The sequence below is a fragment of the Telopea speciosissima genome, chromosome 2, assembly GCF_018873765.1.
Source record: "Telopea speciosissima isolate NSW1024214 ecotype Mountain lineage chromosome 2, Tspe_v1, whole genome shotgun sequence".
NCBI classification, from domain to species: domain Eukaryota; kingdom Viridiplantae; phylum Streptophyta; class Magnoliopsida; order Proteales; family Proteaceae; genus Telopea; species Telopea speciosissima.
In genome coordinates, this window is record NC_057917.1 from 33,206,076 (window position 1) to 33,232,265 (window position 26,190).

The window sequence follows — 26,190 nt, forward strand, 5'->3', positions numbered from 1 at the left end:
CAACCGTGATTCATACGAAAGTGAGTTAGGATTTTTTGCATTCTAGGTTAGTTTTTCTTTTTGTTTTACTTGAGGACAAGTAACGTTCAAGTGTGGGGGAATCTGATGAGCACATTTATGTGTGAAATCTTAGGGCATAAAGCATACATTTTACCACATTGGACAGAGTTACTTCGGTGCTTTCTTGAGTTTTTCAGGTTTTAGGTGAATTCTTGTGAAAATGGAGCAAAAGATGCTAAGAATAGCCGGAAGCGCCCAGGAGGCGAGAAAATCAAGTTTGGATTGAGCACTGAAAGAATCACGCCAATCAATCAAATTTGAATATGATTTCAGTGGGCCCCTTAGCATAATTTTGGCATATTAATAATATGGATCCGTAGCCTGTCGAGTCAGCTTCGCAACGGTTCAAACGACACTTGATTCTGAGTTGAAACGAAGAAGTTACGGCCGTTTTCGTGGATAGGAGTTTATTTGTAAGTATTGACAATCGATCGGGGACAAAGTAAAGCAAAAGTTTGGATTCCAGGGGTCTTAGCACAATTATCAGAAGTTATCTTTCTGTCAGCCGAAAGATTCCATTTGGAAAGCTCTGGAGCAGTCCAACTTCAACTTGAGATATCTTGGGCTCCCGAACTCCAAATTGGACAAAATTTGGGTCTATTTTGGGTGATTTTTTTTAAGGAATACAACAGTGAGGCCCATATAAGCATCCCATGCTCCACTTTTTTGAAGGACAGATTTGACATTTCATTAATTGTGAGTGGAATCCTAGTCATCACCCTTGCTCTCTCTCTCCTCCAACTTTTCAAAGGCACTTTTGGAGTTCTACTTGGGATAGATTTCTTTTGAAAGATATTCTCTCATCTATGGAAAGTTGAAAGGTCAAAGATGCCTTGATCTCATTGCTTGGAGAAGACACCTACAAAGAAAAGGAAGCACAAGTTAGAATTAGAAAGTTACTTTTTAATAAATAGAAGGTTTATGTATCTAGGATTCTTTTCTCTTCCCCTTTCTATTTTTTTTCTTTTTTCTTGGGATTCAAGGCATTGTAAAGGAGGAAGGAGAAGAGAATATTCTCTTTTCTTAGGGAATATTTCTCCTACCACTTCCCTCTTCTCTCTTCTCCCTTGCTCCTATAAATACCCCTTGCTCTTTAGGTTGTAACTAGTTGATTTTTAAATTTTTTTCAGTTCAGTTTTTAGTTAATTTCTAGTTCAATTTTAATTCAGTTTTTAGTATATTTTTTTTAGTTCAATTCATTAGTGAAATTTCTTCTTCTCTTCTTCTAGTTTTTGCTTTTTAAATTCTAGTTTGATTTCATGCTTTCAATTCCATAGTTGTAATGCTTTTGATTCATGCTTTAATTTTATGTCTTCAATATGGTTGTAATAATTCTAGTTTAGTTTCAAGCTTCCTAGTCTAAGTTCCTATGTTGATGACAAGACGTGGAGATTTAGAAGAGGAAGCCATGGTAAGTTTATTCAAGTATTCATGCAAGAAAGTTCAATTCGATTTGGTTCACTTTGCATTACTTTTTAGTTAGTTAAATAGAATGGTATATATCTCCTCGTGTTCGACCCATAGCTACGATTGACCCGTACGCTTGCGGTATTATTTTAACTCAAACATCATGCCCCCAAGGTTCAAGTTGAGTTTCAATCGAGACAGCACAGACCGACTGACGGATGGAAGCAATAGGGTGAATCCATCCCTGACTCCGTTCAAGCCAAAAGGTCAAAATATGAGGGACGGATTCATGGATGGAACATCCATGTGAATCCATTTCTGCATCCGTCCAAACCCTGAGACATACCCGAGAGCGAACGAAACTACGGACGGAACCTCTTTATGAATTTATCCCTGCATCCGTTGGTCCCTGAGACATTCCCAAGAGGGAACGGAACCACGGATGGAGGCAACAGAGTAAATCTGTTCTTGCATCCATTCGAACCAGCTACCTGAATACACTGGACGGACTTACGGACAGAACCACGACGGTGACTCCGTTCGTGCATCTGTCAGAGTTCTTTCCAAGATTTCTTTAGGTTTTCTCCTCCATCTTGGAACCTAGAGTTCACATGGCACTTAGGGTCATAGAGAGGAGTCTTAGGCCTTCCTGGGGTCACTAGAACCTAGGCCTACCTTATGGATCCAAGATCACATAAGGATCTAACTCCTATTTTGGTCCAACATAAGGTTTGGGGTTTGAAAACTAGGGAATCAGTAACAAAAGCTGTAAGGTAGCTGATAGGAGCCTACATTAGAGGTTGGCCTTCATTATTAGAGTCCCATTTAAGGGCTAAGCCTCACCTTGAGTCCCAAATAGAACCCTAGGTTAGCTCAAATTTAATAAACCTACTCAACTCAAGAATGTAAATGGAGAAGAGGGAGATACCAAGAGATAGAACATCCTTGGTGAGTGGAGCTCCAATCCCAACTCTGGCCAGCCTTGAAGATCCACATCCTCCTTTCTCCTTCTTCCCCTTTTTTGCTTTTCTTCAAACCTTGTCCGAACAGCAAGAGGAGGGAAGGTAGGGCAGCCAAACCCCTTTGGCATGCCTTCCATCTTCTTCCTTTCCCCTCCCATTCCTCTTCCATACTTCTTCTTCCTTTCCTCTTTTCCTCCAAGGTTTTGGCTTGGAGGGAGCAAAATGGGAGAATCTTGGGCTGAGCCCTATCTTTTAAAGATGAGAAGAGGCTTTAGGGCTTGTTTGCCTAGGTGCCTCTAAGACTAAGGATGGTCCTTTAGGTTTAAGTGGGCATTAGAGCATGTTTGGCTAAGGTCACAAACCCTATTAAGTCTAATTGGTTAGGACACATTTGGCTTAGGCTAAGGTCCTATAAATGCATATTAGTTTTAGGGCTTGTTTGGCTCAAGCTAAATAGAAGAACCTATTATTCTTCTAAGTTAAGTCTTGCGAGCCTACTTTCATGGCCCAACTAACCAGAAGAAGGTAAGGGTGGGAGTCCACCTTGTCCATGGACCTAGTTATGGCATCTGGGACACGGGGGCATGGATCCCACATAAAAATACATCAAAAGGGCAGGAAACAATACGGGCGGTTTCACGAACGGAACCAATCTAGTGAGTCCGTTCGTGACTTCGTTGCTGCTGTCAGGGCCCAAACCTCAAGGAAAGTTGCGAGGCTTTGACCCGTACTTTTAGGACTTCGAGGGGATTCCCGTAATAGGATTTAGGGTCCAAGGTCACAGGTGTTGACCATTGCCATCACGGCATTTCCCGTTAAGTGAATGTCTAATTTGACCCAGGTATTATAATGCATTTTAAGTGCGGGTGTAACATTCCCCTAACCTTATAAAAATTTCATCCTCAAAATTTGACACGTCTAAAGGCCTCAATGGGTGAGGATTGTTAAATAACAATACACAGACTAAGTTAGGGGTCCGGTCAAAGTGGGGCAGTACCTACATGGCACTGCAAGTCAGCACTTAAAATTTCTCTTTTTCACAGAGTCGCATTACCACTGGGGGTGTGGTTCACAGTAACCTGAGGCTCATTTGGGTTAAGAGTTGATGATTAAAATATACAATTAAAAATAGGGCCTCGACATTAGGTTAAGCTACAAGGAACAGAAGGTTCCTTTGATCTTCCCGATCCGGTCGGTATTATACTCTGGTCATCCTTGAGTTACAAGGTTTAACTCTATCAAATCTTTCACACAAAGTTTGTATTTTGAATGCTTTCACTTCGTATCTTTACATTACCTAACCCAACCTTAGAATGACTTGGAATATTGATGGAATCTCCTATTGTTCACTCCTAGTACGAAGGGAATGCATTTGGTGACCCATTACCCCATTCATATCGGTTGTTGGAAAAGGTCCTGTCACACTCTTCAGTTCTGGCCTTCACGAACTCATAAGTCCACAATCTAACCTTCCAATAGAAGTAAGTCCATATTAGTCCCCCTTCGAGAACTAAAACAATCTCCTACCAGCTTCGATCTAAGTCATTTCTTTTAAGCATGTCCTGCCAATTAACCTACCCATGATCTACCCAGGCCATTGTAAAATTCATTGACTACTAGCCTACAATTGTCTTGATTAAAGTCAGAACTCGATCTAGTTTTAACATAGTACGATCAAGACACGGCTATATTAGTAGTACATGAAAATCATCCTAGTTAAGTATTTAAGGAGTAAGGAAGGTACCCATTCGGTTTCAATCTTTTTAATATATATAAATATATGAATACAAAATAAATCCAATAATTGTACTCATAACCCTAAGAATGTACCTGCTAATATGGTTAATTCACAAGGGTAGGCAAATCTTAAGTACGACGCACTAGGTCATTGGAAGTTCTAAATGTTGTTTGGAACTCCATCTATGAATCTAACTTAAAGTTTGGATGGATCATGCAAAATTCCAATTAGGGTTGTACTAGCTTGTGACGTGTCATGAATGACTTTCACTTGTACAAGTTCTCCATCAGTCGTTTAGACTAAGTTATCTAAAATAACAAACTTGACATTAGGTCGTTACCCTTCTTGCTCTGCATAGCCACAAATTTGTATTTGATACTCTCATTAAGGTTTCCACACTGTATAGGTTTGGTCCCCTTAACTAATTTAGGTTTATTCGATCATGAGGCTTAAGGACTTTCATCCTCAAGGGTACATCATTTTCTCTCATACAAGAGGGAAGCCACAACATACACTAATGCCTGCCATTTATTTAGGGCTTGTCCAGCTAGTGCAGGCCCAAACATTTGACCTCAAAGTATAAAATAAAGATCAACAACATAGGCATAAGTTTAGGGTATAGGCACATAATCATCACATATAGATGTGGCCACAAGGTCTCAAAATCTGGGCTCAAATTCTCAAAAGAAAAAGGATGGACTCACGAATGGAATCATTGCTATGAGTCTGTTCGTGGCTCCATCGCAAAATAGGCAGGACGAATTGACGGACGGATTATGTAACATGAATTAGTTCGTTCTTCTGTTCTTAGAAAGCTTGGTTTGGTAAAAATACCGAGATGAACGGAACTATGGACGGACTCACGATGGTGGATCCATTCGATGTTCCGTGCAGTTCTAAGAACAAAAAAATTACAATTTTGTGCTGGGCGGATGCACGGACGATAGTGGATCCATTCGTGCATTCGTTCGCTAAATTTTATAAAAATAAAGTCATGAGTTTTTCAAACTCATTTTGGCTCCAAAGGGCAAAAAAGGAACCGAAGCATGAAGGATCTCCAAGAAGCCTCCATTCGTGCCTCCCTCTCTGTGATTTTGGTGAGCCAAGACCCCAAGGTCTATCTCCTCTGACTCTAGGTAAGGTTCTCTCCCTGTTTCTCCCTTCTTTTCCCTGATTTCCACTCCCTGTTTCTCCCCTAGGGTTTTCGGTTGCGCCACCTCTTTGTTCATTCTTCTTCCTTTGTTCAAAGGGCAAAACCATTAGGGATTAGCATGTATTTATCTTGTTGTTTGTTTTTCCAACCCATGTGAATACCGAAACCATGCCAAGACTCTATTGGGGCTAAGGTTTTTGATTGATTCCAACCCTAACCGATCCATGACACTATTTTAGTACATTTTGTAAGCATATTGTGTTTTTGATTGAATTCAAAATTCCTTTCAAGGAATTCTAGGGATTATTTGTCAGGTCTACCATAATTAGTTGAATTTCTTCAATTGTTCCTAGGTAGTGGTTGGGATAGAATTTTCAATTTCTCACTATTTTGGGAAAAGGCTTGACTAATTCCATTGTATGCCCTAACATATCATGGAAAGTAATTTCATTGACATATCCTCAAGCATGTTTCCTTGTTTATGTGGTTGTTGGTATAAAATTTAAAGTTCATCCCCTCCCTTTTTATTAAATCTTTGTCTATTGTTGGGGTTCTCATTTAATCAAATTACTTGTTTGATATTTGATTGGGGATATAGGGTAGCCAAGAGTATAGGTTGTTTTATCGGTCTCATCCGTTCATGTCTATGCCCTAAGGGTTTTATATGGACTTTTACATATATATCTTATCTCTTTCCCCAAGTTAATCATACTTCCCAATGGTATCTATGTCTTGTCTACTTGTTATGTAACCTTTCTCATTCAAGGAATTCCCACATGACATAAGCATTTGTATCTATAGTTGTACTTGCTAATCATATTTTATTTATTCCAGTTTGGCTCAATTATTGTTGTCTTTTTGGTGGTCTCTTGTGTAGGAAGTATCTATAGCTCCTCATAGGTGAAGTGATTTAGCCATAGTGCCAGCTCCTCCTCTCGCCTTCAATGTGGGGCGGTTTGTATTAGCGAAAACTGAGGAAATTTACAGGGAACATCTCCATGATAGAAAGATTTTGGTGGAGAGAGATACTAGAGAGGAGGAGTTTATCGCCTTTAAGGTTGGTATTAGATTTGGTAAGCTGAAGTGGAGCAGTATATTAACTTATCCAGACTTCTATGACGCCACAATGAAACCTCAGTTATCACGAGGGAGCCTACGTCAGTAGAAGCCATCAGACCATCCAGTGGCAGACCCCGATAGTCATCACTATCCCTGACCTGGCCTCTCTCCCCCACAGGCAACAGGTGCTCAGACTATCCAACACATAAATCCCTGTTGTCAAGGGTTGTAGCATAAGGGAACAAGAATCCTAGCCACAGATATACTACATGCAAGTCCTATCTTCCCGAGAGGTATTTCGGGTGCATTAACGTTCCATTCCATCTAGTACCCTGGTACCAGCATGGCACATTGCATATAGGTCAGGATGAAAATCAACAAGTTCTATAATTAAATCTGGGCTTCTGATACTGGTACACCCGGCACCATGACCCAATACAATAATGAAAACATTACCACATCACATTCGTAGCAGTTCACATTCAAGATAAGTAATGCAACTGTGTAAGATGCTATAAATCATATAATATCATGATAATGAATATTTAACACACATATCCAAACCCAAACAAATCACCTAAAACCCACTCACCGAACTCGGGTATCATCTAGCATGGTTGACATGAATCTCACCGGTGTACCTTCTATCCATCGAGTTGGGTAGCCTAAGAATATAAGAGCAAATGGTAAAAGAAGTATAGAGGGGTTCTATGTCATGCCCCAAAGGTTAAAGTTAAGTTTCAACCAAGACAGCACAGACAGACTCATGGACGGAAGCAGCAGGGTGAGTCTGTCCCTAACTCCGTTTAAGCCAAAAGGTCAAAATATGAGGGACAGATCCATGGATGGAACTTCCACCTGAATTCATTTTTGCATCCGTCCAAACCCTGAGACATACTCGAGAGCGAATGGAACTATGGATGGAACCTCTTTAAGAATCCGTCCCTGCATCCGTTCGGTCCCTGAGACATTCCCGAGAGGGAATGGAACCATGGATGGAGGCAACAGAGTAAATCCGTTCTTGCATCCGTTCAAACCAGCTAGCCGAATACACTAGATGGACTTATGGATGGAACCACGATGGTGACTCCATTCGTGCATCCGTCAGAGTTCTTTTCGGGATTTCTTAAGGTTTTCTCCTCCATCTTGGAACCTAGAGTTCACATGGCACTCAGGGTCATGGAGGGGAGTCTTAGGCCTTTCTGGGGTCACTAGAACCTAGGCCTATTTCATGGATCTAAGATCACACAAGGATCTAACTCCTATTTTGGTCCAATATAGTGTTTGGGGTTTGAAAACTAGGGAATCAGCAACAAAGGCTGTAAGGTGGCTGATAGGAGCCTACATTAGAGGTTGGTCTTCATTATTAGAGTCCCATTTAAGGGCTAAGCCTCACCTTGAGTCCCAAATGGAACCCTAGGTTAGCTCAAATTCAATAAACCTACTCAACTTAAGAATGTAAATGGAGAAGAGGGAGATACCAAGAGATAGAACATACCTTGGTGAGTGGAGCTCCAATTTCAGCTCTAGCCAACCTTAAAGATCCACCTCCTCCTTTCTCCTTCTTCCCTTTTTCTTCTTTTCTTCAATCCTTGTCCGGACAGCAAGAGGAGGGAAGGTAGGGCAGCCAAACCCCTTTGGCACGCCTTCCATCATCTTCCTTTCCCCTCCCATTCCTCTTCCTTACTTCTTCTTCTTCCTTTCTTCTTCTCCTCCATGGTTTTGGCTTGGAGGGGGAGAGATGGGAGAATCTTGGGCTGAGCCCTATCTCTTAAAGATGAGAAGAGGCCTTAGGGCTTGTTTGCCTAGGTGCCCCTAAGACTAAGGATGGTCCTTTAGGTTTAAGTGGGTATTAGGGCTTGTTTGGCTAAGGTCACAAACCCTATTAAGTCTAATTGGTTAGGACACATTTGGCTTAGCCTATGGTTCTATAAAAGCATATTAGTTTTAGGGCTTGTTTGGCTTAAGCTAAGTAGAAGAACCTATTATTCTTCTAAGTTAAGTCTTATGGGCCCACTTTCATGGCCCAACTGACCAGAAGAAGGTAAGAGTGGGAGTCCACCTTATCCAAGGACCTAGTTATGGCATCCAGGACATGGGGACATGGGTCCCACATAAAAATAAATCAAAAGGGTAGGAAACAGTACAGATAGTTTCATAAACGGAACCAATCTACCAAGGTCACAAGTGTTGACCATTGCCATCGTGGCACTACCTGTTAAGTGAATGTCCAATCTGACCCAGGTATTATGATGCATTTCGGGTGTGGGTGTAGCAGTTATGATCCAAGTACTCACTGTCTTTACATCTCTCGTGATGTTACTTTTGATGCACTCACACATTTTTAACTGATAGGCATCAAATTCAGGGGGAGAATGGTGCTATGGTTGATTATAGTGACTTTGATGTTGATGTTGAATTTGCACCTATCCCATTACCAGATGATGGGATCAATCAAGATAACAATTTGAATAAGGATGTTGACAATCCTACCACTATTGATAATAGAGACACGACTGGAATAGCTCCAACTCTGGCTTCTCCTGTTCCAGCAATAGTTCTTCTAGTTCCTATACTTTTCTATGACGGTTCGTAGGTCAACTTGGGTTCCCAAGCCCTCGACTTGGCTAAGGGATTTCTCTACTTACCATACTACTCAATATCCTATTCAAGCTTGTGTTTGTTATGATAATATTTCTCCAAAGTTCTAGAGTTTTTTATCTGCAATTGATTCTCACAAAGAACCAAACAATTTCTTAAAAGCCAGCAACCTTGTCGCGTGGTTTAAGGCCATGAATGATGAACTTCAAGCTCTTGACCGCAATCATACCTGGGAAGTGGTCTGTCTTACTGATGGGAAGCGACCGGTTGGTTGTCGATGGATCTATAAGATCAAGTATAATAGTGATGGATCTGTTGAAAGATACAAGCGAGACTTGTTGCAAAAGGGTACACCCAAACCTATGGTGTTGACTACAAGGAGACCTTTGCTCATATAGTTAAAATGAACACTATTCGTGTTCTCATGTCAGTTGCAATTAATTATGGATGCCCTTTTTTCAAATGGACGTAAAAAATGCGTTCTGTCATGGAGACTTAGAAGAGGAGGTCTACATGGATCTCCCACCTGGCCATTCCTTAGAAAATCAAGATGGGGGTGGTTTGCAAACTTAAAAAGGCTATATGGCCTCAAGAAATCACCACGTGCGTGGTATGGAAAGTTCAGTGCGGCGCTTATCAAATTTGGGTTCAGAAGAGGAGAATGATTCTTTAATATTTGTCAAAACAAGTGACAATGGTATTGTGGTGGTCCTAGTGTACGTTGACAACATTGTCATTACTGGCAACAATCTCTCTAGAATTAATACTCTCAAATATCATTTGAGCAAAGCATTTGATATCAAAGATCTAGGTAAGCTAAGATATTTTCTTGGCATTGAAATTGCTAGCTCCCAGAAAGGATTGTTCCTCTCTCAACGAAAATATGTCTTGGACTTGTTAAGAGAAACTGGCAAACTGGGAGTTAAACCAGGTAGTGTTCCCATGGATTATAGTAGTAAATTTACTACTAATGACACTTTATTGCAAGATCAAGTGTCATTAGTAGTAATTTACCTGACAATTACTAGACCTGACATCGCCTTTGCTGTTAGTTATGTAAGTCAATTCATGCAAGCTCCTACAGAAGGGCATATGGAATTGGTTGAGCATATTTTACAATATCTAAAGTCATCTCCAGGAAGAGGAATCTTGATGCAGAAAAATGGTCACACAAAAATTGAAGGATACACCGATGCTGATTGCGCAAGTAATCCCACGGACAGAAGATCGACTACTGGTTTATGTACTTTCGTTGGTGGAAATATTGTTACTTGGAAGAGTAAAAAACAAAATGTTGTGGCCCGTTCTAGTGTAGAAGCTAAGTATCGAGCCATGGCATCTGCTGCAAGTGAGATTGTGTGGCTTCGATTGTTATTGAAAGAATTGGGGTGTGACTCATCTTCCTGTCCTACAAATCTGTTCTGTGACAATCAACGTACAACTCGCATTGCTTCAAATCCTGTCTTCCATGAAAGGACCAAACGCATAGAGGTGTACAATCATTTTGTGCGGGAAAATGTGCAGGATAAAACAATTGAAACTCCATATGTTCGGAGTGAAGACAAACTGGCTGATATTTTCACAAAGGCATCGCAGAAGGGTTCATTTCAAGATATGATTAACAAGTTGACCTTTGATGATATCTTCGCTCCAACTTGAGGGGGAGTGTTGGCATGACCATATCTTCTATTTTTAGTAAGAGATATTCAATCAAATATTGTGATTTATTGTATTTCCTTAATTCCCTTCTGCTATGTATAGTATGCTGGCTGTATTCGTATCTATTTAAGAATATGATCTCTTACCCAAGAAAATAAGAAAAATTGGGAGTTTTACCCGAGGACGTAGGCTTCTAAGAAAGCGGAACCTCATTAATGGCTGTGTCTTCTCTGTGTGTGTTTATCTCTGTTTATGAACAGTGATGCAGAAGGGGAAGCCAAGTCATCCAAGGGAGTTGACAGTGAGGAATTGGTTTATTAAGAGGTAATCGTGGTTAGCCTTATATATAGGATCGTTTACTGCCACAATGTGTGCAAGTCATGCCATGTGATGTGCAGGAGGGTTGGGATCACAAGAACTACGAGCAATGACTGTCAGTTTTAGAGCACAGAGAGTTCCCCTTCGTCTTTGTTAGAGCTAGGCACCTCCATGACAACTGACAACAACAACAACGACAACGATGAATAGAGGAAGATAGAAAGTAGGAGTAGGGTGGGGGCGCGGTTAGAAGAAGAGGGGAATGGTCACGGGGTTGGGATTGTAGCAAGGGTGGGGGTGGTTGTGTGGTTGCACTCCAAGGAGGAAGAAGAGAAATAAAATAAGAGAATAATAAAAAATAATATAACTAACATGGAAGCTTGTGATGAAACCAGTTAATAGGTTAATAATAGGTGGTGTGATTTGGCCATTACAAAATTGTAGGGGAGAAGAAGGGGTAAGTATCCTGTTAGGTCACATACACCAAGATCCAAATTATCTAGGGTTTGGATCATACCTGAATATGTACGAAAATGCAGCGGAAGAAGGATCAAAAGCCATGTCGATGGTTACGAGCATGCAAGCAAATCTCCACGATCACGACAGGCTTCTCCATAGAGAATTCCACACCACAAATCCCTGGGAAGAGATGGAATCCCAAAGAGAACACAAACACTAGAGAGAGGGAGAATTTGGTTTCACAGATCTACAGGTCTTAGGGTTACAGGCTTTCTATAGAAAGCCAAAACCCTAAGACCCCTGCCCCTTTTAGACTCCCACTGGGAATCTATCTAAGAGGGAGGAATAGACTCAGCCACTTAAGTGGCTGGTCATTCCCATGCACACCAGGGTTGGGTCGGGTCCGATCTGCCCCTTGTGAGCGGCTTGGACCGGGCCTAGCCTGTGTTCTATTTACATCTCCCACTCACCCACGTGCGGCGCAATAGTTTAACTATGCATCCAAGTCTCTCTCAATTGTGTAACTCTCCATACAGGAAATGGGGTGTGCGACCTATCGAGATAAAACAGGGTAGAAGTATTATATCAAGCTTCCACCTAACCAACATAGTACATCACTCACAAACAATCTCGAAATACCCCAAATGATCCACTTACATCAAATCTAACACTCTCGACTCCTCATGATGAGCAGTGTTAATCCTTGGTATGTAATGTACTCATGACCGCGTCGATCACAAATACGACACGTCGCCCGGGCAATGAGTCACATAACAAAGATGTAACATTCGATGGTTTTCCCTGAGGCCCTCATGTCAATTCAAATATCCCCAATAGCTTTCCCAATCACTTCCCGCTGGACCGCATCATCCATGATCCTAAGGAGAACCTCAAAGTAGCGTCATTGGGTGTCTTTTTCATAACATCGTCTCAGGTAATAAGGGTATTGTGAGATTAATATATTCCACGTGGCTCACACAATGACGAAGCAGGAATCCCTTCGATCACTCTCACTATCAGTCGTCATGAGCACATGCAGTATGATATGTATGCTATGGCATAACTCCCACTAGGAGGGGCATGTCACTCGCAATATATAAATGCCATACAGATCTTAGTCTAGTCGCTACTTTGAGCGCCTAACCTGAGTCTCTAGCATAGTCACCCTTATGGTTTCTGCCTAGAACCTCAAATCTGGCTTCTAACAGGCTACTTGGAAGTGTGGTGTCTTCCAAGTTGGACCAAGTAAAGGTCTCATCTTAGCTCTAACTAAGGCGCCATAGAGCACACATGCTCATGGGCTCATCTCGCTTTCCATGCCCCAGCGCCGAGGTGAATCACCCATGTGAGTGGGTCGATTCCATGCCTGGTGACATCTTTACAAATAATGAATGTATACGCACAAGATTACTCAAACAAATATATGCTCATTAATAAATGTAAGAGAAGTACAGATAAATGTCCATCACAAACAAAGTGTTCCCAAAGAAAATACATATCAAATCTGCTTGATTCCCAAGTTCCTAATGTGAACTAGGAAAACATCTCTGGCAATAGGCTTAGTCAATGGATTAGCCAACATATTGATAGTGGAGATATGCTGCAAAATAACTTCACCTCACGCTACCATGTCTCGAATGTAGTGATACTGTATGTCAATGTGTTTGGCTCTACCATGGAATTTGGGGTCCTTCACAAATGCAAGCGCTGTTGTGCTATCATAGTGTATGAGCACAACGTCGTCTGAATGAGCAGAAACACTAAGTCTTTGTAAGAACCTCCTGAGCCAAACGGCCTCCTATATAGCTGCCGAACATGCAACGTACTCCGACTGTATCGTGGATAGGGGGATGCAGGTCTTTTTTTGCTACTCCAAGTGATAGCCCCACCTCCCAAGACAAATGCATACCCCAAAGTGGACGTGCGCTCGTCTCTATCACTGGCCCAATCAACATCACTATAGCCTCTCAGTCTCAAGTCTGAACCACTGAAGGTGACCAAGAGGTCTGTAGTGCCACATAAGTATCGAAGTATTCTCTTTATTGCCTGCTAATGAGCTATCCTTGGGTTACTCTGATAATGGCTCACTATGCCGACGGTAAAGCAAATATCAGGACGCATGCACATCATCGCATACATCAGACTGCCTACTGCTACTGCATAAGGTATTTTGGACATTTGGTTTCTCTCTTCATCACCACTCTTAGGGCATTGGTCGAGGCTCAAAATGCATGCCTTGTTCATTGGGGTGTCAATGGGTTTTGAGTTTTTCATATAGAATCGCTCCAGGACTTTCTTTATGTAAGTCTCTTGAGACAAACTAAGAAGTCTCCTAGCGCGATCCCTCACAATCTTCACGCCCAACACAAATTTGGCCTCACCCATGTCCTTCATCTCAAAAGTAGAGGACAACCACTCTTTAGTGGCAACAATCATTTTAGTGTCATTCCCAGCCAATAAGATATCGTTAACATAGAAGAATGGGATAAGAAACCCTGCCTTGGACTGTTTAATGTACACATAGTGGTCCTCTTTAATCATATAAAATTCCACAGTGGTAATGGCATGGTGAAATCTAATGTACCACTTCCTGGATGATTGCTTAAGGCCGTACATGAAACATTTGAGACGTTCTCAAAGCCCATAGGTTGAGCCATAAAGATCTCCTCGTTCAGTTCTCCATTGAGAAAAGTAGTTTTAACGTCCATTTGGTAGAGTTCTAAATCCAACTTTGCGACAATGGCTAGAATGAGCCTTATAGAGGCCATTCTCACTACAGGGGAGAACGTCTCATCATAGTCTATACCCTCCTTTTGGGTATATCCCTTCGCCATAAGACGTGCCTTATACTTGTCAATTGATCTATCTGTCTTTTGCTTGACCTTCAGGACCCAATGGCCTTGCTCCCAGGTGAAAGATCAACTAACTCTTAGACTTGGTTCTTACTCATAGAACTCAACTCGTCTTCCATAGCAGCTTACAAAATTTCCATAGCTGGAGAAAAGGGCGCCTCACTCACTGAGGCTGGCTCATCCTTGTCCCTTGGGACACAGACGAGGGTAGCACCCCCTTCAATCCCAAAACAACGTCAGGGAAGGTGTCCACGTGCGCTTTTATGCGTAGAGGGTTCTTGACCCACGGGTTATGCGCTTTCATTAGGTAGCGCACTCCCACTGGGTTGATGATCGCTCTCACCCTCTCTAGCAATCTCTTAATGAGTATTTAATTCCTCACCCTCGCCAAGAGTATGTGAAAAGTTTTCATCAATCTCTATCTCAAAGAGATCAAGGTCTCTGCTAGTGTCACTGATGCTAGGGAAATCGGTCTCAAGAAAATCCACATTGCGGGACTCATTCTCTATCATTCCTCTATCTTGATGTTCACCATACACTACATAGCCTTTCAAGGTATTAGAATACCTTATAAAGATACTCTTTTTAGCTCTAGGGTCAAGTTTCCAAAACTTATGGGAGGTACTATGAACATATCTTGCATAACTCCATGGTCGCATATGCCCCAAAGTGGGCTTTGCGCCTTTCAATAATTCATAGGGAGTGGAAGGAACAGACTGTGATGGCACGTAGTTAAGGACGTAGGCAACGGTCAACATAGCATCCCCCCAGAAGGATATTGGGAGGTTGGCTTGCACCCTCATCAACCTAATCATATCTAAAAGCGTCCCATTCCTTCACTCCGCTACACTATTTTGTTGCTGGGTGTTGGGAATAGTGAGCTGTCTGGTGATTCCTTTTTTCTCATACATCTCTTTAAATTGGTCTGACAAATATTTACAACCTTGGTTAGTGCACAGAGTTTTTAAATTCTTGCCTTGTTGATTCTCAATCTCTGCTACAAAGTGTTTGAAACAATCTAGCGCTTTGTAGCGGTGAGCGATCAGATAGACATAACCAAATCGCGAGTAGTCGTCGATAAATGTGAGAAAATAGAAAGCACCATGACGTGCCTTCATGTTCATTGGTCCGCAGATGTCCGAATGGACAAGCTGTAGGGTCTGGGTTGGTCGTTCAGCCTTTCCAAAAGGCTTTCGGTGGGCCTTATCTACTAAACAGACCTCACATTCTGGTAGATTGACTTTAGCGAGTGAGCCAAGAAGGCCTTCTTAAGCTTGCCATCCCTTCCTATCTCGACCTATGTGTCCTAGTCTAGCATGCCATGTAATTGAATTAGGACTAGCATTAGAATCAACTACAAAAGATGAAGAGAAAACAACAGGAATTATTAAATCTAATTTAATAAAATCATTCTCAAGTCTACAATATCCAAAAACACTACCATCTAATCATATCTCCAATGAGTCACCATAAAAAATAAAGAAATATCCTAAAGTTAATAATGCAGTAACAGAAAGTAGATTATATTGGATTTCTGATGTGTATAGCACATCATGAAGTAGCAAGATGCGCCAAGTGAGCAAGGTGAGCTGATAGGTTCCAACTCCTCGAATTGCTTCACTCGTGCCCATTCCCATAAAGATACTTTGGGTGCCATCCGAAATATTTCTATAATCTACGTACCCTCCTCGATCTCGAGCTATGTGTTTTGTTGCACCTGTATCCATCCAGCTAGATTGGATTTGGGCAACCAAAGCATGTGTATATACAAAAGTACAAGGAGAGATGGGTAAAAATGGTACCTGCTTCGCTTTAGTGCAGTCACGAGCGAAGTGCCCATCTGGCAGTTATAGCACTTGACTTTGGTGAAATCTTTCTTTCTACCCCACTTGCTACGTCAGCAATGCCTAGTTGGTGCAACGTCCTAAGCTTGGTCCTGATTCCTAGTGGTCCTTTGTCTCTTGCACTTAGACCCATTCTTGTGTTGCCCTGCTTGGGCGACAAGGGCATGTGATTGGGTTGCCTCTAGGCGCTCCGCCTCTAGTTCCACATGAGCGGCAATATCGTTAAAAGTCTTGATAGTGTTGTTATGTGTTATAACTATCTTCATTTGCCCCCAGGAATCAGGCAACATCCTGATAACGGCTTGTACTTGCTGCTCATCGATAAGGTGTATCCCAACATCATCCAATTTTTGGATCATATCTTTCATGACCCTGAGGTGTTCAACGATAGTGTGCTTGGGGTCCTTACGGTACATCTCAAACTTCAAGGTCATGGACCTAAGCCTGGTAGTGGATGTACCACCACAATCGAGCTTTACCTGATCCCACATGGACTTGGTAGTCTCGCACTTCTCATACTGGCCAATGAGATCATCGTGCATTGTGCTTAACATAAGAAAGCACGCACTATGATCTCTCTTAAACCAATTATCGTAAGTCTCTTTTTCTTGACGGTGACGGGCAGTAGTACCTACTTTGGGTGGGGTCATTTTAGTGGTCAGGAGTTCAAAGTAATCTTGCTCATTAAGAAAGAACTTGGCCTTTCGGTGCCACATGTCATAGTTGGTGCCATCCAACTTGTTGCCTTAGTTAAGGCTAGCAACTACACTTTTAGAGGCCATCACTACAATGTGTAGGGGAGGACATTTAGTATAAATCCATAAACCAAATTTGTTCAAGAAATCCTAATTAAAGTTAATGGTTCATTTTCCCACACGGTGAGATAAAAAACTTTGCTAAGCTGGTAATCAAATCTCACATTGTGTGGGTCTAAAGACGTATAATTTTAATTGAGTTCGAACAAAAATAGGAGGAAAAAGCATCTCCTAACCACAATTTAATTCACCATACATCAGGTGCACAAGGGACTCACATAAGAGACCCAAATTGATACTTGAAGTGATATGCCGAGTCGGTACGAGGTTATGATACGCAGTGTAGTAGCTCCCATTACATGGCTTCTCAAAAAATATTAAAAATTACAACCGGTTCTTTGCATTCAAGATTCCTACTATAAGCTATCGGCAAGCACTGCACTTTGTATCACTTCTAGGTACCAACTCTAACGCACATACATCTAAAAAAAAAACATATCACTATGTAAGCACCAAATCCATCCCATGAAAAATTAAAAAATAAAACCACATGGTATGCATGGGATGGGGTGTTTGATAACATTACCCCAATGGTAGCGTCAAACCGGTCTGGATCGCAATGGGGGGTTTACAATAGCTAATTTAAATTTGCAAACGCATAATAGCAAAAGAAAACAATTAAAACCCAAAAAAAGGGGCCCACAACCATAAATATAAGCCTATTAAGGAAAAAAGTAAGGGGTAGGTGAAGGGATTCACACTTCACCCATCTCCTTCCCCCAAAAACCCAAAAAAAAAAAAAATTCTTAAAAAAGGATTCTAATTAGCTCTTTTTTTTTTTTAAATCCTTGGGGCAGGCCACCATGCCAATTGCCTTGTGGCACCCAGCAGCGGCAGCAGTAAGCGCACGGCCAGCTGCTACCACTACTGTGTACATAGGCATTCTACGGGCAACCATAAAAAAATAGAAAAAAGATTCTATTTTCGAAGAAAACCATGAAAAGCATGATGACAAGCAATCAAATTAATGGCCCATTATGTTTTCATCCATCATTCATCATGATTGCTTTTTATGATTGCAATCATGATGACCTATTTTTTTTTTCTTTCTTTCCTTTCTGATTCTTTCTTCTTCGGGTTTTTTTATTTTTTTTATTTTTTTACTCGGCAGCAGCTGCTTGGCCCAGCTAGCAGCTGTTGCCATGTGTACGCATTGCTGCACACGGTCGTGGAAGCACAGGCCATGACCAGCTGCTACCGTTGTTGTGCGTGACCTAGGTCGTGCGCGCTCCTACACACATCCACGACAGCCGCTGCTGCAAACGTGCACCAAGGGCAACAAGGTGTGGAGAAGAAAGAAAAATACGTGTGAACAATAAGCCAATAGCTCTACTACCATTGTTAAGTCACATACACCAAGATCCAAATTATCTAGGGTTTGGATCATACCTGAATGTGTATAAAAACACAGTGAAAGAAGGATCAAAAGCCAAGCTGATGGTTACGAGCACACGAGCGAATCTCCATGATCACAATAGGCTCCTCTACAGAGAACTCCACACCACAAATCCCTGGGAAGAGATGGAATTGTAAGTCAAACTTTGGTCCAGGGATAAAACCATGGTTCCCTAGGGAAACCAATTATAAACCAATTAGGGTATTGCACGCCCTGGGTTAGCCCATGGTGTCCCATGGGTGCCCCATTTAAATTTTAGGGTTTCCCATGGTTACCCATAGGAGCCCTAATGCATCCCTGTTAGGGTTTTCCCTTCCCTCATATGTCCCATGCAATTATGGAACGCAAAAGGGACGGAGAAAACCCTAACAGGGATGCACAAGGGTTCCCATGGGCAACCATGGGAAACCCTAAAATTTAAATGGGGCACCCATAGGACACCATGGGCTAACCTAGGGCGTGCAATACCCTAATTGGTTTATAATTGGTTTCCCTAGGGAACCATGGTTCTATCCCTGGACCGTAGTTTGACCTATAGTATGCTATCAAAGCCAAAAACTAAGAAGTATTCCTTAGTCCTTCTCAGGTACTTAAGGATATTCTTGACAGCACTCCAATGCTCCCGTCCAGGGTTAGATTGATAACAACTTACCATACCTACTGCATAGTAAATGTCCGGCCTCGTACACAACATAGCGTACATACGACTCCCTACTGCTGAAGCATAGGGAATCCTCTTCATCTCTTCAATGTCCTTCCGAGATTGAGGACATTGAGATCTGGAAAGACTGACTCCATGTCGGAAGGGAACACTTCCCTGTTTGGAGTTCTCCATGCTAAATCTGGCCAAGACTTTGTCTATATAGATAGCCTGTGACATGCCTAGCATCCTTTTCTGGCGTTCTCTCACAAGTTTGATCCCAAGGATATAGCTAGCTTCACCAAGGTCTTTCATCAAAAAAGTTGTGGATAACCACTATTTTACTGATAAAAGAAATCCTACATCATTACCAATCAGCAATATGTCATCTACGTATAAAATAAGAAAACATACTACCCTCTCACTGATCTTCTTGTAAATGCATGGTTCATCCATGTTTTGATCAAAACCAAATGATTTGATTGATTGATCAAACCTGGTGTTCTAGCTCCTGGAAGCCTGCTTCAGTCTATAAATGGTCATCTGCAATTTGCACTCTTTTCTTTCTTCCTCTAAGGAAGAGAGCCCCTCTGGCTGTTCTATGTAGATTTCCTCTTGAAAGAACCCATTCAAAAATGCAGTCTGCACATCCATCTACCAGATCTCATAATCAAAGTGTGCATTACTAGCCAATAAAATCCTAATGGATTTCATCATCGCCACTGGTGAAAAGGTTTCCTCATAGTTTATACCCTCTTTCTGGGTATAGCCCTTTGCCACCAATCTCGCTTCGAATCTTTTGACCTTTCCATTTGCACCCTTCTTCCTCTTGAAGATCCATTTGCATCCAATTGGTGGATCGACTAGAGTCCAGACCTTGTTGGAATGCATAGAACCGATTTCAGAGCGCATCGCCTCCAGCGACCTAGTGGCATCAACATCCTTAAGAGCCTCAGAGTATGTCATCGGATCATCATCCGATTCAACCGATACCATGTGGAACTCTTCCACTGTTTTCTCTTCGGTTAGAAGAGTAAGCCTGGTGGGAGGTCTAATAGTCCTCCCACTGCGTTGAGGTTGTCAAACCCTGTCCCAGACTGACTAGAATCTTGACTGAAGAATAGGAACCCCTGATCAGGCAACCAAGAACACTATGGAGTATCACTCCAGTGATTGAGATTGATGAAGAAACCTTGTGTGGATCATCCTATATACCTGTTAGTAGATGGATCACTGACCCTTGTAGCTGCACAGCTCATAGCATAATGTATTGCTTGGACTCCAGGTATTCTCTCTCCTCTCCATAATTATGGGACCCACCCCTGGAAAAGTGTGTAAAAAAATCTAATTGGCATGTGGGGACAATGCCCTAACCATGGGTCAAACCCCTCTGAGAGCCCCATTGAGATTCAGCCTTGCTGAAATCTCTGGGCGATGCAAACAAGGCCCAGAGACATCGCCCAGAGTGCAAAATAGCATATTAAATTGATTTTAAATTATGGGGACCACTCATATTGGACATGGGCACCCTCCATAGGTAGAGGGGAGTTTGAGGGACCACCACATACCCCTGGACCACTGTGGACCCACTAGTGTGCCCAGAATGGCTGAGAATGCAGTCAAAAATGCATTTTCAAAAGGGGCCTTAACTAGCCAAATAGGCCTTAGTCAGCCTGGGCCTATAAATACATGTACCTCAGCTCATTTTAGAGCTCTTGGTACTATTCAATTCATTGGAGAGGGAGAAGACAGAAAAGAGAGGAAAAGAGAGGAAGAAGGAGAAGAAGGAAGAGAAGAAGGAAGGATTGGGAGGCAACTTTGCATCCAAAGCTGGGATTCGAGTAGCACCGCACCTGTGCAGGTATATAATCACTACCCCTGCCTGCTACTCCCTTTTATGCTTGTATTTTAATGATTTTCCTGCTCTCTGGCAGCCCAGAACAGTTGGGAACTACCTAGAACTGCTCTAGATCTGCCATGCAAGTATGAAGCATGGAAGATCTGGGAATTTTAAGTAATTTTACAAATCTATTCTACTAGTCTTGTAGCCGAAATCTAGCTGTGCATAGCTGCACTGCCTAGTTTCACTGTTTTTGACTATTTGGAGCCCTTGATGCAAGCTCTGGCTGCATGGGACCTAGCCCTAGGTGGTAGCAGCCCTAGATTACCATTTGATATGTACATACAGCTTTGCATGTGACTGAAATCAAGTTCTAAAGCTAGGAAATTTTTTGGATTACTATTCACTAGGCTGTCTGGGCAGCCTCTGGCAGCCAAGTGGTGGGCCTAGTGGAAAATCCACATGGGCCAAAATGAAGATCACCCCTAGGGTCACCTAATACCCTAACATGGATAGGGGAAGGATTTGGTCACTGCCCATAACCAGCAACCTAGGAATCTCAGCCAGATCTCGTTTTGAAGACTCTAGGCGATGCACCCAATGCCCAGAGACATCGCCCAGTGAATGAATTGCTGCTGTTTTGATGTTTTGACTTGGGGAACCTTATCCATTGGCCATGGAACTGTATGGGAAGGTGGAAATTGACCTAAATGCCCTTTCCCATATCTATTTAAAGGAATACATTCTTGGGAACCCAAGTAGGCCCCGCAAGACTTGGAAACCCTGCCTGTGCTTGGTCTTGCAACACTGTCAAGTTGAGGATAGCACTGTAAGTCTATTATGACCTAGGGTCAGGTACTAATACTATAAATGACCATTTTACCCCTAGGCCACCATCTCTGGATGATGCATCGGGACATAGGCCTAAGGCCCAGTGCAAGGCCTAGAGAATTCCAAGTGAAGATAAACTGAACACCGGGTCAACCCAATGAGCTTAGGTTAACCCTAGGACCACCAGAGATAGATTGGAATATTAAAATGACAATTTGTGATTTATATCTAGGATTTGATCCTACGCTCAAGGCTTACAATCAGACTGCAGTTGGAACTGAATTTGCAACCGAGTTCTTAGAACCAGACCCAAGTGAGTGAAGTATTATCATATATGTATGTGTAACTGTATTACTTTGCCGGCAATTAAAATTCTAAATTTATAAATCCTGTGTTATTTAAATTTTGTTCAATTACTCAAAATATTACACATTGTGTCACACCCCAAACCGCCCCCTGGGAGGATTGGGTAGGTGACCCGAATTGCATAACGGCAATCCGCCAAATCCCACGGATCTAGAAGCAGTGCTTACATTTATGGAACCACATTCATTCACTTTACCAAAGGCAAGATCAGAGTGTTGTAGACAAACTACAATTGCAATAATAAAAGGAAGCACAGTGATACGGGGAAATGATAATAATATATACATAAGAAAGGTTGTACATTTCGTACCAACCCACAAACATAGAAACAAAGCTGACAGAAACAAAGCTAGAACTACCATATACATATATATATATATATATACAAGGTGAGCATACTCAACCCTAAAAGAAAAAGAAGTAAAAACTACAATAGAACCATAGTCAGAACGGGGATAAACTCCAAGCAAAAACAAAAAGGAGTTCCAAGATAAAAAGCATCAGATGCGCTCCTCAACGGTCTTCTTCAATGACCATCAAGAAAGTACGCAGGATCGGTATGACCTCCGTCGAGGTCCACACCAACATCATCGTAACAACCATGACTCTCCTCCTCGAGATGAGCCTCCATGCCATAGTGGCATCGATCTGCAAATTCATCTAAGAAAACAATGTATAACAGAGTGTGAGCCCCACCGAGCTCGTGAGCAAATCATATCATCATGCATGCACATGCAATCACAATTCACAGTTCATATGATCGTACATGATGTGCAAGTCCAAATTATTTATTAGCCACCTAGCAATACAACTAAGTCAGGTCTGTGCTACTACAATCCCCAATACCTATATCCCTGGTGCGGGCTTCTAACCCCTTCCCACGATACACCCATTGAGTTGTTGGAGAGGGCCAGTCAGCTCCCGCATTAGTCACCAAGGTCAGCCCGACCAGCCCTCTGTGATTAACCTGTAGGGCAATCCATTTCTTTTCTCTTTTCTTTTCTTTGGCTTACAACCCAGATTCACCATTCTGGTGTTCTTTCTCATTCATTCACCATTCCGGTGTTCTTTCATTTCTTTTCATTTCTTTTCTCTTTTCACATATTCATATGGTCACCCTCACGGGCATCCAACACCTAAACCCCTGTTGTCAAGGGTGCGTAGCACGGGTAATGAAACTCTTGCCCCATGTCTATATGGCATCGTATGAGTCGGGTGGTGTCAACCGCATCCCATTCTACGGGCTACCACAGGCCTCATTTCCAAGCCGGCTACGGCATCTAATCTAACATTCACAATCATCAAATAAGAATTCACAATGTTGATCAACAAACAGTCATTATGCAGTGATTTGAGTAACTTTAATCAGAAGTAAGTAACACAGCATTCATGTTTAAAATTCTTAATTGCCGACATAATATCATAATCACACATGCACATATGATAATATTATTCACTCACCTGAGTTGGGTTCTAAGACCTCAGTTACAAACTCAATTTCAAAAGCAGTTTGGTTGTTGACCTCGAGTGCAGGATCAAATCCTAAATACAAATCAGATAATGTCTTATTAAGTTTTCAGTCTATCACGGGTAGTCCTAGGGTTAACCTAAACTTACCGGGTTGACCCGGTGTTCAGTTGGTTCACACTTGGAATCACTGGGCCTTAGGTCATGTCCGGTGCATCATTCAGTGTCAGTGGCACAAGGGTAAATTGGTCAGTTTCAATAGTTGTAGCTGACCCTAGGTCATATCAGGTCCACAGTGCTATCCACAGCTTGCCTGTGTTGCAGGACCAAGCACAACAGGGTTTCCTTCACCTACGGGGCCCACTAGGGTTCCAAAGTATTCCTCCACCAAGGACAGATGTGGGGAAGGGCTTTTTGGTCATTTCCCAACCTCCCACAGTGTCCCAAGGCCAATGGGTGAGGTTCCCAGAGCCAGATCATCATTCCAGCAATTTTCCATTCACTGGGCAATGGCTAGCAATCGACAAATGGGCTGAGATTCTAAGGTGGGGCTTCTTGGGCAGTGTGCCCAACATCATCCCATGCATGTTAGGGTACTGTGAAGCCCCTGGGATGGTCTTCATTTTGATCCAAATGGATCCTCCACTAGGCCCACCATCAGGCTGCCAATGGCTACCCAGACAGCCCAGTGAATAGTATCACAGGGTTTTTTTCAAGCATGGATCTTAGTCCCAGCCACATGCAAGGCTGGAAATGGACGCAAAACAGTGGTTCAAGGCTGCAACCACCTGGGGTTTGGTCTCAGCAGCCATGGCTCACATCTAGGGTTCCAAATCAAAGGGCAATAGGGCAAACCGGCAATGCAGCTGTGCACAGCCAGGTTTTGACCCAAAGAACAGTACAACAGCCTACTAAAATTAAACAAAAATCATAGATCTCCCATACTTAAGGCTTGCATGGCAGATCTGGAGCTGTCCAAGGCAAACCCTAACCATTCAGGGCTGCCCAGGGAACAGGGAATCATTCAAAATTCAGTAATCTTAAGAGGACAGCAGGTTTTTATGAAGGTTTTATACCTGCACAGGGAAGAGAAGCTGAATCCCAAGCTTGGATGGGTGGCAGCCTTCAATCCCCCTTCCTTCTTCTTCCTCTTTCTTCTTCTCTTTCCTCTTCTTTCTCTTCTTTCTCTCCTCTTTTCCTCTCCACGAATTGAGCAGTAACAAGAGCTCAAAAGCCCAAAACTCATCTATTTATAGGCCTAGCCTTCACTGAGGCTTGTTTGGCTATGAAGGTCTCTTTTGAAAATCAATTTTTAAACTGATTCTGACTGATTCTGGGCACACTGGTGGGGTCCACAGTGAACTAAGGGTATGAGGTGGTCTCTCAGACTCCCCTCTATCTATGGAGGGTGCCCATGTCCATATTGGGTGGTCCCCATAATTAAAAATCAATTAAATATGCAGAATCACTCACTGGGCGATGTCACTGGGTCTTGTCTGCATCGCCTAGTGCCATCGCCCAAAGAATTCCAGCAAGCTAAAATTCAATGGGGCTTACACAAGGGTTTGACCCTTAGTCAGGGTATTGTCCCCACATGCCTTATGGGAGATTTTACACACTTTTACATAGGTGGGTCCCACTGTTTGGGAAGGAGATAGATTACCTGGAGTCCAGGCCATACATCATGCAATGAGCTGTACATTTGGAGGGGTCTACTGTCCATTTTCTGACAAGTATATAGGATGATCCACACAGGGTTTCCTCATCAATCCAAACCACTGGAGTGATACTCCACACAGTGTTCTTGGTTGCCTGGTCAGGGATTCCTGCCCTTCAATCAAAATGCCAGCCAGTCAGGAGCAGGGTTTGACACATTGATTGTCTGTTGATCAACACTGTGATTCTTATCTGATGATTGTGAATGTTAGACTAGATGCTGTAGTCAGCTTGGAAATGAGGCCGGTGGTAGCCCGAAGTATGGGATATGGTTGACACCGCCCGACTCATACGATGCCATATAGACATGGGGCTAGAGTTTCATAACCCGTGCTACGTACCCTTGCCAACTGGGGTTAAGGTGTTGGATGCCTGTGAGGGTGACCATATGTATATATGAGAAAAGGAAAAAAAAATGAAAAGAAAAGAAATGTGTTTGCACCGGATTGGTGGGCTATAAGCCAGAAAAGAAAAGAAAAGAGAAAAGTGATGGATTGCCCTACAGGTTAATCACAGAGGGCTGGTAGGGCTAACCTTGGTGAACAAATACGGGAGCTGACTGGTCCTCTCCGACAACTCAATGGGTGTATCGCGGGAAGGGGTAACCAAGCCCACACTAGGGATACATGTATTGGGGATTGTAGTAGCACTGACCTGACTTAGCTGTATTGTTAGGTGGCTAATAAATAAACTGGACTTGCATATCATGTAGGATCATGTGGATTGTGGTTACACGTGCATGCATGATGATATGTTTTGCTCATGAGCTCAGTGGGGATCACACTCTGTTATACATGTTTTTCTTAGATGATTCTGCAGGTGAATGCCGCTGTGGCATGGAGGCTCATTATGAGGAGGAGAGCCCTGGTTATTATGATGATATTGGTGTGGACCCCGACGGAGGTCATGCCGATGATGCATGCATTCTCGGTGGTCATTGATGAAGACCGTTGAAGAGTGCACTTGATGCTTTTTGTCTTGGGGACTCCTTTTTATTTTTATTAGCA

General features: G+C 42.4%; 1 protein-coding gene across 1 annotated transcript; it reads left to right on the forward strand.

Moving 5' to 3' along the window:
• Window positions 1-9,562: 9,562 nt before the first annotated feature.
• Window positions 9,563-10,639, forward strand: LOC122650657 (uncharacterized mitochondrial protein AtMg00810-like). The gene has a single exon (XM_043844052.1). The coding sequence runs from the start codon at window positions 9,563-9,565 to the stop codon at window positions 10,637-10,639; it is 1,077 nt and encodes a 358-aa protein (XP_043699987.1).
• Window positions 10,640-26,190: the final 15,551 nt, after the last annotated feature.

Bases quoted from the DNA above. Each gene is read 5' to 3' on its own strand.
- LOC122650657 (XM_043844052.1), top strand. From the start codon at position 9,563: ATGGCCTCAAGAAATCACCACGTGCGTGGTATGGAAAGTTCAGTGCGG.